Source organism: Genypterus blacodes, unplaced genomic scaffold (assembly GCF_046128005.1).
Source record: "Genypterus blacodes isolate CSIRO-AG114 ecotype Tasmania unplaced genomic scaffold, CSIRO-AGI_Gbla_v1 ptg000012l_1, whole genome shotgun sequence".
Lineage (NCBI taxonomy): Eukaryota > Metazoa > Chordata > Actinopteri > Ophidiiformes > Ophidiidae > Genypterus > Genypterus blacodes.
This window is the reverse complement of record NW_027466826.1, coordinates 3,741,880-3,754,699: the sequence shown is the minus strand read 5'-3', so window position 1 is coordinate 3,754,699 and position 12,820 is coordinate 3,741,880. Positions and strand designations below refer to the sequence as shown.

Below are 12,820 nucleotides of genomic sequence, written 5' to 3'. Positions count from 1 at the left end.
TTGTACAGTTTAGGGTTAGGGTTTCCTGTTCACCTACTCGCTACCTGCATCGCCAAAAAGTAAACAATGTCACAACAAATATAGGAAGTGAAAACATCAACAGCTAGAGGGCACTGAAGGTCACACACCTCTGCTAAGACCCAGCTGTCCTCTGATCAGATGTGATTCATCACACATTAGATCTATGTCTGTCAATTATTTTAGCTGTTAAATGATTCAAATTATTTTATCTGTTAAATCAGCATCATGTTTCTAGACTGTATATATACATCTACATAAGTGGGACCCCCTGTCCAAGCATGTATTTTAATGATGATCAATTTCTGTATTTGGGCTAAATTTTACCGTTTGAAAATCCATCATTGAAGGGTTTTCCATTACGGTGTTAGTCCGGCAATATTACAAAATCTTGTGATTTCCAGGGAAATCAAGTCCAAACTAGGTCACTGACATTGACCCTTAGTCTGCAGAATGGACCTGATGAATTCAGTTCTCTCTGGATGACTAGCATTAGAGCGTTTTTTGCTATTTGTTTTTATTGAAGCAAACATTTTACAACATTGTGATTGGATATTTTGGAGATTATTTTTTTATACAGAGGGGCAAAAAGAGTGAGGGATAGAGAGAAAGAAGGAATGTTGTATTCCTATTACTATTGTTGTTGTTGTTAAACTTTTATACATAGACCCTAAGGTAGAATACTAGTAGATTGAAATTGAGACAGTCGGAGGCCACTGCTGCTGGGGGTTGTGAGAACATGGCACAGTAGCTGGGGGCAGAGAGTACAGGATGGCATCAGCGATGTTGATGTGAGGATCTCATAGCAGAAAGTTTCTACAGGATGATGTCGAAAAGCGATGTAGGCTAGTACAAATCGCATCATAGGCTGTGGTAAAGAGAAGGAGAGAAGAGAGAAACAAAGAGAGGACGTCTTATCCCACCCAGAGACCTAACCCAACCCAGCAGTCACACAACCCCGCGGATCCATACAACCCCATCCTGGCCCGCCTGGGATGTGAAATAAAAGGAAAAAATAAAAAGGAACTGTTCGGGGGTTCTGGTTTTGATCACAAATCACAAGTATCTGACCACCATGATCCTGCTTCGTCTTGGAAAGATATATAGGGGTATATGTTCAGAATATTTAACAGCAAAGTGCCTATCCGGTATGTTTTAAAGTAATGATGAGTATACTTTATAGTACCTTATACTACTACTAGATACTCACCAGTATTGCATTTCCTCAACAGAGTCCTCCTGTTGAGGAAATGCATGTGGAGGAGGCTTACCCCTAAATGCCTGAATAAATTCATTTAGAATTGCATAATCTAGGTCTATTACTCAGAGTAAGCATGGTGCCAATTTCAATTACATTAAGGTGAATGCATGACGCTTGGACAATTATTTTGCCTTAATTGCAGTATAATTGAAGTTGTAACATGCATGTAAATGTAATGACTGCTGGCTGTTATGTTAAATGAGCTCAAATAATATCCAGCCCCTCACTTGTTATCATCAGGCATTGATGCTGGGGACTTAAAGTGTGTGAGAGGCAACCAGACTGTGAGCCAGGCTCAGGGCAAACATTAGTAATCAGCCTGACAGCGCTCTCATTATGCTGCATGTGTCTCTTGGGGTTGGTCTTTACGTCACAGCAGCAATATCACTTTAAGTCCACTTCCTCTGTAAGCCCACTGTGAACAGACACTTAGGCACCACTCTGAAGATGCTCTTCGTCTCCCTCTCAATGGCTCTATCCACTCAGATAACAAGCACTGTCTGATTACTGGGTCATCACAGGAGAGAGAATGGTCACTGTGTGGTGACGAAGGTTTAAACTCATACAGTAAATGAGGCGGCTAACGTGTCCGTAGGAGAACCTGTTTCCTTGTAGCAGCCAGACCCTTACCATAAAGTCATTGATTTACTTTAAATATGTATTTTTCCGTCTAAAAATGCGGTGATGGCTTTTTGGAGATACGCCTTATCTTATAATCTTTACATTGAGCAGCATGTATTAGATTCAAAAGCGGTGGAATAAGAGCAGCAGCAGGACAAGTCATCATGTGAGCTCGCTGAGATAACAACTACTCCCTGCAAGCAGTCCCTCCAGCCAGTCCCGTTCTCACTCATCATGTGATGGACAACATTGGATTACATAAATCAGTTTGTCTGTAAGCGTGTGAGTGAGTGAGGAAGTGAGGAAGTGAGTAATAGGGAGAGAGAGAGAGTGAGAGAGAGATAGAGACCATTCCAAAAAGAATATTCTGACTTTCGTTCAAACATGAAATCTGATGCGTTGTGAAATCTTAAAGTTCACAATGCGAAATGACAGAAGTCTTTTTCCTCTATTTATGTGTTAAAGTATTATTGTTGGAGATGGCCGTGATGACTTTAGCACGAGGTGTACTCAGCTACAGAGGGAATCTCATGCAGACACATGGACAACATGCAGATTCCACACACACGTTACATGCATCTGAATATAGTGTGCATGCAAGAAGGATTTAGTTTTGCTTTTAGGCAAAGGGTAACTACAGAGACATGTCAACAAAAAACTGAAAAGTATCAAATCAGATGACACTTTGAGTGAAACTAAGGTGGGAGAGATAGGACTGCAATTAAACATCGACCTATCAATGGATCACCCAGGGCTTTCTGCAGACCTGGTTTGCAGCAGTGTGCCAGCGAGCCGATGTTTTATGGCAGCACGCTGCACAGTGAACAGCACTTACAAGGACTCTAAAGTCCCACTGACGTCAGTTGACCATCACACCTCTCTGGACCACTATCCCACTGGCAATGTTTACTTCACACCCCACACTGTCATGGGGTATTTAATAAATCCCAAACCCTCTGCTGATCCCATCCAAAGGCCCTTCACTGCTAATCTTTGCCCTCACACACACTCAGACACTATATATGTTAGTCTAATTGTGTAACTGGCAGATTGAGAGAAGTGTTTGCCCTTCCCTGGAAATATTATCTGTATATATATATATACACACACTGTTTATATATGTATATACGTATATACACACACATATATACAAAAGGTAAACTGTGTGTTTCATGTTTCTACCAGAGAAAGCACTGTTATTTTCCTAAATGTAATATTCCAATTTTCCTGTCTAAAAGAACAGGAAAAATCTTTATAGGCTTGACCAGATTAATGATTGAATGTTTTGTGAATATGAGGACCAATGATCAATAAACAAAAAAATCAGGACCAGTGATCTAAAATGCATTTGCTTTTTGCACACACTTTGATGGAAAATGTGCACAAAGTGGTGGCTGGGGAATGAACCCTATGATCAATTTCCACTCTCTAAATGGAAACTTTGTTTTGATCTGGAAAACAGACAGCAGACAATACATTTATTAGATAATACTAATTAAAATTGTAAGAAACACTTTACTCTTGTGATCATTTGTAAAAAGTGTGGAAGGATATAGTTTAACACAAGAAGAGTACTCATTAGAGAGCACACCTCCACTAAGGACCAAAAAGTATGGGAAAGAAAGAACCAACGTTCACTTGTTGATAGTCTAACAAGAGATAAATCTGCCACTTTTTTCATTATTGGTGTATTGGTTTTGAAAACATGTGTGCATGTTTTCCACCATTGATTTGTAACACTGAGCAGTCCTGCAAACTAAAAAACTAACTCAGAGATCCAGGTTAAACACCACCTGCATTGTGGAGGTGAATAGTTGTGAAATATTTTGACAAGTTAGTATCCATGATTTATTTTTATTGAAGCAAACATTGTACATGACATTGCACCACCAGTTGTAGGATATTTTGGAGATCATATTTTATATAGAAAGAGGGGGAAGAGGAGAGAGAGAAAGAAGGAAGGTTGTATTAGTATCCATGTTTAGGAAATCATTCAGAAAGCTGCGGAGGTAACCCTTACCTGATTAGACTTAACGTAATGATTAGTGATGAGCTTTGGGGAAGAAGTCTGGTGACGTTGTCGTTGGTCTGGGTTGGGTAAGACAAGAGCATACTGATCTGTCCTGAGCTGGCCAAGCTTGAAGCAGCTGATGCTGTTTATCAGCTGTGATCTGATTGCAGTCACAAGAAGACAAAGATATGCTTGTGTAGCAGAACCTCACACCCCTCCACTGTGATAAGAGAGCTGTCGCACCTGCAGGGCTTACCATCAGAGAGGCAGCAGGCCCCCATGCAGCACTCAAATGCTGGAAAGACTTAGTTTAGACTTACATTTGTTGCCAGAAATGAAGGTTTTCGGTTTTAAAAAGTAAAATGAGAGCCTTCTTTACATAGTAATGCTTTACAAGGCTTAAACCTCCAAATTATTGTCTTAACTATGGAACAGCTGTGCGTTATTGGTGGACTTGTGTGTAGGTGAGAAGAACACATAAGGCTGTTTGCTTTTGGCAGCCACACCTCCTACATGGGATAGGTCGATGCAGGATGACCACTAGGTCAACACATTGGCCGCTGAGTCACTGCTAGTTGACCGTCCGGTGGGAGACTGTGTATATGTGGCGGCAGATCAATAAAGCTCCCATCAAGTATCGCCCACATTAGACTCAGCTGACTGAGGGGTTTTTTCCATGGCCTCAGCCCGGCTGGCTGATATCTGGTGGGTGCTTCTATCTGTCAGTGTGGTTGTGTGTCATTATGGGTGCATGTGTGTACCTAGATAAAAATCTCTTTCTCTCTTAAGCCAGACACTGCCTGTCTTTGTTAGTAGTCTTTAAAGTCAGTGGAAAAATATTTTTTAGGAACTATAGTGCATTTAGTTATGTAGAAATAATAGACCATTTTGCTAAACAGTTATATTTTTGTTCCAGTATCAGCGAATCTCCCCGCACTTTGTTCAACTTTTTAATACATGTCTTTGCATTTTTTTGTTATTGTTGTGTGACAAATTTGCTGTCTTTGTGCTCTGGGAATTAGAACAACATTTTTATCCAGGCTGAGCAAAGTTTTTTTTTTCTGACCTCAGACCAATCTGATCTTGAACTTTGCAATTAAATGCGTCTGCGAGTTGCACTTCTTTATCTTTATTCTGACCACATGCTTAAAGATGCAAATCAAGGTCAAATCAGTCAAATGTCATAGAACCATATGTCAGCTCAAGAATGTCACACTATACATTTTAATCTCTGAAGACAGACAGTTTAAGAAGGAGGTTAAAATGAAAACATGTAGTGAAGGTCATAAGGTTATGCGTTCACCCTCATCTGTTGGTTTGTTTGTTTTAGCTCAGATACTCAGAAAGTTTTGGGGCAGAAGGGATGTTAACTTTCTATCCAGTGGTGGATCCAGAGATTCTTTACATGCTGTCTCATTGCCTTTTTGTATACTTTTGTCAGTCCCCTCAATAGAAAAACATTAATCTCAATTTAAAGTAGATGCAGTTTATTCCAGATCTGGATAATCATCTAGATCCGGTAGACACAACAAATGTTCCTAGGCTTGTTCGGCCTCATGTATGGTCTCTTCAGATGTATGCATCAGAAGTAGTTCCATGGGCTTCAGTATTCAATGTTCAGTATTTGGCAGTAGGATTTCGAAGGAACATGTCCTCTCCCTCCTCTTTGGTTTACTAAAAGCACAGGGCATTTTCTGGAAATAAGGGATGACATTTGACCACACTACTGGTTTGTGTCTGTGCAGGTGGCTGACCAGTAGTGTGCTGATTACACACAAACATGCAGGCTTCCACACACGCACATGTACCTTCCCTCTGGCCCTGGGGAGTAGCTGTATCATTAGGGTTGATCCCATGACGCACACCTGATGAAACAGAGATGTTATTGTTGTCAAATAGTGGACACGGATGTCTACATATTTGCAGACTTGACCATTTATAAAATATGTGAAGCTGAACACAAAGATTATTTTCAAATTTCACAGGAGGGTTTATATACAGTATACCGTGTATTCCCCTAATGCAGTTCTAAAAGCAATGTGGAGACTACAGCAATACAAAGCAGAGATAATCCGGATTAAGTATGTTGGTGGTGTATAACCGACACGACTGCAAAATACTATAGACAACTTCATTTGTGTTGTTCGTACTATAACACTACACACCAATGATGAGTGGCCAAGACGTGTTGGTGAAACTCTCATTACTTACATGAACAGGCAGAGCAAGACAGTTAAGATAAATACTGTATATCACAATGCTCGTCTCTGGTTGCAGATAGAACGCTTGTTAAGTTGTTTCGCAGGGAAGACCAATGTCCGAACATTCACCTTCTTTAGTCATTGTAAGAAAGAGTGTTTTTTTTTTGTCATTTTGAAAGGGGTTGAAGCCTTTCTTCTAGTTTAACACTATGTCCCCGTATTGACGTCACGCCTAGCCAGGGGATCACACTAAAATAGCTCCCAGGGCTAAGTTAGGAAACTTATAGCATACGGGAGGAATGTTAAAAACAACAAACAATGTAGCTGGATTTATTTTTCCTTTTCACATGTACAAAGGGATTTGTTTCAAAAGAAGACCAGCTAGACCCCGCTTCTTTTTTCTTTTTTTTTTTAAATCTGCCGAGGTTTTTTCATGGTTTGATCACATGAAATGTTATCAAAGGGATCAGAGCAGTTAGCTGGTGTTCCCGTGTGTATTGGCTCATGTGTAATGCAAACTGTTTAAGCGAGTGGTTCTGAATGCTTTTATTTTCATTTTAAGTAGCACTCCCCTAGACTATAAGTCCAGGAACTGTTACGGTAGGGTGAGGTTCTCATTATTTATTTTTTTCTCATTATCATCACATTCTTCAGTGTCCACATCCAAAGACAATAGTCATATATCTCCTGTTTCTCCTACCAGGAATTTAATCTTGATTTCAAGAAATTGCCAAAAACTCATCAAGTTAAATTAACACCTCTGTTAATTTGGTCAGAAAATTTAACATCATTTCCATGCAGTGTTCAAATGTTATTCAAGTGATGTACAATTCATTTCAATTTGAATTTCCTTTACCATTCAACTGGCTACTGCTCAACATGTGGTTTTGCTTACGTATCCATTGCAAAGTATCCTACCTTAAGAGCACATTGGCAGCGATTGTTCAAGAAGGAAGAGTCAGTTTATCAGTACAAACTATATTTCTATTTAATCCTACACATTGACAAATCCTTATCATGGTGTCTGTCTGCGTTGATTATGATTAAATCCTGTAGAATCGGAATAATTCAAAGATTGTGACTAAGTTAAATGTGTGTAAAAGCACACACATACACACACACACACACACACACACTCCCCCCACACCATTAACTATATCAGACTTGATCCTGGAACACTATCCAGCTATTGTTAAAGTGTGTGTTTTTCTCTTTATAGATGACACATCAACTAAGGAAGTCAGCAGGGTAAGTTATTGCTTCATTCTATGTGCATATTTCTGAATTTGTGTGCTACAAGGTTCCGAACTTGTTACTATTTCCACTGTCAATACTTTCTCCACCCCCCCTTTAATTCGTAATGCTAACATTAGCTCCCAGGAATGGCGACCATAGTTAAACTTAGAACAGAGTTCAATGATGTCCTTGAATAACTGCAGATATGTCCTGGTGTACTTGATTAAGATGCAGATTAATTGCAGACTTTGACAACAGTTTTGCTTGCCCTTGTGTTTACTTCCTCGAGAACAGCGACATTATGACTTTGCCTTCCTGACTTGAAAAGCAAAGATTACTGTACATATTTATATCTGTGCCCACTTTGTCTGGATTCAGTACAGTATTGACCCCGTAAAGGTCAGCCTGTAAGCACGCTTAGGTTCAGTGCCCAGTGCATAATCACTGAGAAACAATATTGCAGACATGTTATATGTGAATGAGTTAGTAGAACATGCGTGGGAAAGGTTAGATACCCTTCGTTTTGTACATTCTTTTGTCATCTTGACACCATTATGCCTCTGTGGGACAGGGTTGTCAACAAACATAGAGGACCCAGGCGCTGGGTAGAAGTGACTTACAGCAAAAAGGAGATCCATTCTACTCCTCAGTGCGTCATCCATATGTCTGTGCAAACAGGATGTGGGAGGATGGAAGGAATCTCATGGGGAAGGCTTTCTAGTACGCCACTCTCCCTGCAGTCCTGTCCTTACCCTCTCTCCAGACACAGAAATAGACAGCTCTCTGGCCCTGTACAAGGCAGGAGGTCTGCGTCTTACATAACCACACTTTTAAGCTGAGACTGAGCAGTAAGGCTTGCCAGGACTCTAATCAAAGCTGTGGGGCTCCAGTGGCCTCCTCTTGGGACTGTAGGGGGATCCCTGTGCTTGAATGCAGCAGTGGAGGGGAGTGTGAGGGTAGTAAGAATTTTTGTGATGAATGGCTCTTTCTTTGTGAATGGCAGTAGGATAACTCCGGTTAAATAAAATGTTTCTATTTGAATGAGCGGCTAGTTGGTGCAGTGACATTATAATGGGTGACATACTGTACGGAATGCAGCTTCTCACATTTCATTGTGGTAGCACATGCTCAGTTTTGATGGTCAATCTCAGTGATCGTGCAAGGCTGTGGCGTTGCAGTTGACGTGTGTCTTGTGTCCAGCAGTACCAGGACACAAATATGCAGGGTGTGGTGTATGAACTCAACAGCTACATGGAGCAGCGTCTGGACACTGGAGGAGACAACAAGTTACTGCTCTATGACTTGTGCAACATCATCAAAACAGGTAGATGAAAGAAGAGACTAGCCAATTTATTGTGAGTCTTTCTTTCCAGCATTCTGTCTTTTCTAGCCAGCATTCCCATCTTTTCTATAAGATGTGACACAGCCAATATGAGTTTCTGGATACAAAATCTGACAATGGAGCAGCGGTTTTCAGACCGCGTCAACCAAGTGCCAAAACAAACCACAACATCGAAGTAGCACCTCACCAGCAAGCCACCGAAATAACAGGAAAACCTCATATGTGACGTGTGCTCCGCTGAAATCAGATTCTGAACTCGGATAATTTAACAATACTATAGGGTTATGTTCTGGCATTCCGGAGAAATCCCATTTGCTCTGACAGATGGCTCTAAATATTGCAGGACCCAAGAGCCTCAGCGGCCGTTAGTATGTAGGAGAGGTTTTTGTTCATTTCAGTTATGAGCGCCACGACTGTTGAATGGCTGCAATGATCCATACAGCCAGAATTTGAATCTAAATTGAATTTAAATCACCGTGTGTATTCACAGTTTGACTCACAGTTGTTTATTGTTTGCACTGATGATTCAACCGGGAGAATCTCACGAGTGTATTCAAAGTGCTCTAACTGCTCATAACCTTACAGTGTCTTTGTGGAAAACAAAAGCACCCTGACGTCCAAATATCTCCTCTAACACTGTAATTCCATGAGAGTCATTTTGAAATTATAAGACCCAGTTCTTCCTCTCATTCATCTCCATCAAGCGAAACTATGCTACTCATTAACTCGTGAATCATCTGTGTATTCAGTGACGCTCCCTAATCTCGACCCGTCTCTTTTCTGCTGCCGTCACAGTGTATGATAACATGACCTATATCTCAGGATGAAATGGGATTGGAGAGGACTGGGAACGAGGCAATCTGGATGGCAACGAAAACCCTTCGGTCACTGTGCCCTTGTTATGTGGGGCATTGTTAACAGATTGTTGTTAGATTTTTATTGGGTACTGTTGTGTCCTTGACATCCTCCATCTCAGATAGACTCATCATTTACATATGTTCTCACGTGAAAAATATAACGATTTCCTGAGCCAAACATTGTGATCTAATTGGTGTTACAATTGCTAAACGCTCATCCGACTGGTGCGTTTCTTGTTTCTACAGCAACAAAAGCTGATGGATTTGCACTTTACTTCTTGGGAGAATGCAACAATGTAAGTGCGGAAGACATTTCCTGAACACATTGCTATCGTCTATGACTGTGTTTACATATTTCACTTTTATTCCTCCATTTCTGTCTCCCACTCAACAGAGTTTATGTTTGTTCACTCCAACGGGGGCCAAGGATGGACCACCAAGCCTCATCCCCTCTGGCCCTATTGCATTTGGGACAACCATTGCCGCTCATGTTGCCAAGACTCGCAAAACACTGCTAGTAGAGGACATCATGGGGGTGGGGATAACTCTATTTTCCACCCATTAATATATGTACTAAATACTCTATGCTTGTTTAGTTTGTTGTTGTGGAGACAGCGCGCTATACTTCAGCGTATACTTTCACTGCCTCCTAATATCATACAGGTGTGATTGACAAGTTCTGAGCCTGACACATAAGAAAGCAACAATTCCTTAGATGTTTTTGCACCGCAGCTGAATTCGTTAGAGCTGAGTGATTATTGCTTAAATTTTTTTTTTTATACAATGTATAGGGTGGATTAAAAAAAAGCCTTCTGTTGTTGCCATGGCTGCCATTCACGACTGCACCTTGAAATAGTTTGCCCCGCTGACCTGATTTGCCCCTTTAGACCCTCACCACTTGCCAAACATGGAAGATGAAGATGGCTTTAGCTGGAGGCTGTTTCATCACAGATGACATCATATTTGCTATGGAGGATTTTGTTATTGGACAGCGAAGAAAAACTAGGAAGCTAGGATATGAAGTCCCTCCAGCATTGTTGGCAGAAGTGTACCAGTACCTCTGAATTAGATGTTTTAATGTTTGGCTCAGGAGTCCTTGAGGGTGGAATACATACAGACTGGGAGTTAAACAAAGTGGGATTGTTACATTCTCATTGCAAAAAAAGTAAGAACAATTTACAAAAGTGTTTACAGTCTGTTTGATAGTGAAATGTTACGACATAAGCGCATAGACAACACACGAACATGCTGCTGCTCATATGTACTATAGACGTAAACACAGCCTCACACAGAAGAAGTTGTGTCCAAAATGTCTTTAAGTCTTTGTCCTGTGCCTCAGTAGATTCTGAACTAATTATCTAACCTGACCTGTGTGTTACAGGATGAGCGCTTCCCAGAAGGCACAGGGCAGGACTCAGGGATCCACATTCACTCTGTCCTGTGCCTCCCCATCCTCACTGCCATTGGGGACCTCATTGCCATTCTGGAGCTGCGTCGACACTGGGGCAAGGAGCCCTTCAACCTCAGCCACCAGGAGGTCAGTCTGATCCAGACAAAATACAGGAACAATGGGAGACTGGATTGAGGCTCACAAAAACTACATTTAGCCTGGTATTCACCTTAATCTGGATCTGTTTAAGATCTCTATAGCTTTGTGTGGTTCTGTGGGAAATTAATATATTTCTGTCATTACTTTTATTAAACTTTATTCTTTTATTATTATAATTTTTTTAATTATTCTGGATAAGCTAGTTAGTGGTTTGCGAGATGTTTGTGGCTTCTGTTCAGATTTGAGTGTATTTACAATAAATGTACTACTTAATAATTCTCAGAATGTTTTACAAAATCTTAAACACACAGTCGTAGCATTACTGTTACAGGTCTGAGTACAGAATGTGTCTCTAGACAGTGTCTGAATCTTAAGGCTCCCAGGCTCATCGGGGATTATGAGACTGCCTGTGTGGAGAACAGATCATTATGTGGCAATAAGTAACATAAAATAAGGGCTAGATATAGAGATATAGATAAAGACATAGATGTATAGCTATAGATGAGCTTACTGTCACTTTCTTTTTCAGGTTGCAACAGCTAATTTAGCATGGGCATCAGTGGCCATTCATCAAGTGCAGGTGAGGAATAATTATAGAAAGATCTGATATGGCATGAATTTGCAAATCCAGAATATTTCAAATATGCACAGTGTGGCCGAGGTGAAGTCTACCTGCCCCACTTAATATGTTCTTGGATGACTTTGTTTGTTCTGGTTCTGAGCTGGTGTTTTTAATGGAGAACTCCACTGTGTACAGGAACTGGGTCCAATCAACAAAGCCAACGATTTAACAAACAGCTCCCCAAGGACGTCATTATGCCCCAATGCTGTTTTTATATGAACACCTCAGAGAAGCAGCGTCTCAGTGCAGCACTGGGCCACAATGGGCCTGTGTGAGGGCTTACTGGTTACTCTGTTGTAATGTAAAGTCATGGTGATGGTCCACAGCCAAATGTGTAGATACCGTGTCGGTTTTTATTTACAGTAAACGCAGGATGCCATTTCTGCTCTATGGGAAATGTGTAACACCTCTGTATGCCCGGTCATGACCCCTCTCTTCTGTGCTTGTAGGTGTGCAGAGGCCTCGCCAAACAGACTGAGCTCAATGACTTCCTACTAGATGTGTCAAAGTAAGAACCACTGTCACAGTTTGATTGTCATTGAAAACGGAAATTTAGGCTGACGTGGAGAATCAGAATCTTTGAGAAAGGCTGTATTGATAGTGAAAGCACACTTTGTTGTTACTTTGGTCTCCGCATTAAATAGAGAGATATTCAATATGTAAGAGTCACTGTCTCATCTCCTCTCGTGTCGGGTCAGTGGTAAAAATCTAACTTCTTGGTCACACAGTAGAAGAGACCGCTGCATTTTAGGAAGTTCTGTTTTCATGTGTTGAATGTAAACCTCATCAGAGCTTCCCATTTGTCAAACATCTCAATGCACCATTTCTTCTTTTCACACAGAACATACTTTGATAACATTGTGGCAATAGATTCTCTACTTGAACATATTATGGTGAGTGTGATTTCTGCAAGTATGTAATCATTCGCAATTTCTTCAAGGTTAGACATCGGGGAGGAAGAGGTTATACTTGTGAAACACATAACAGTCCATCTGGGTACTTTGGGGGATCATAAGATGATAGCAATAATAATAATAATAATAATGGATACTTGTGGATGACAATAGGAAGGTTAGAAAGTACAGAAGATATTTGGTTTAAC

At 40.7% G+C, this 12,820-nt stretch overlaps 1 protein-coding gene across 1 annotated transcript in view; it reads left to right on the top strand.

Annotated features, from left to right (window-relative positions):
* Positions 1-12,820, top strand: part of pde10a (phosphodiesterase 10A) — a 35,064-nt gene that overhangs the window by 10,937 nt on the left and 11,307 nt on the right. The window contains exons 3-10 of the mRNA XM_076161905.1: positions 7,332-7,360; positions 8,552-8,672; positions 9,794-9,843; positions 9,942-10,082; positions 10,929-11,084; positions 11,626-11,676; positions 12,168-12,226; positions 12,560-12,611. Of these exons, the coding sequence (XP_076018020.1) occupies positions 7,332-7,360; positions 8,552-8,672; positions 9,794-9,843; positions 9,942-10,082; positions 10,929-11,084; positions 11,626-11,676; positions 12,168-12,226; positions 12,560-12,611 (659 nt within the window). The remainder of the gene's footprint in view (positions 1-7,331; positions 7,361-8,551; positions 8,673-9,793; positions 9,844-9,941; positions 10,083-10,928; positions 11,085-11,625; positions 11,677-12,167; positions 12,227-12,559; positions 12,612-12,820) is intronic.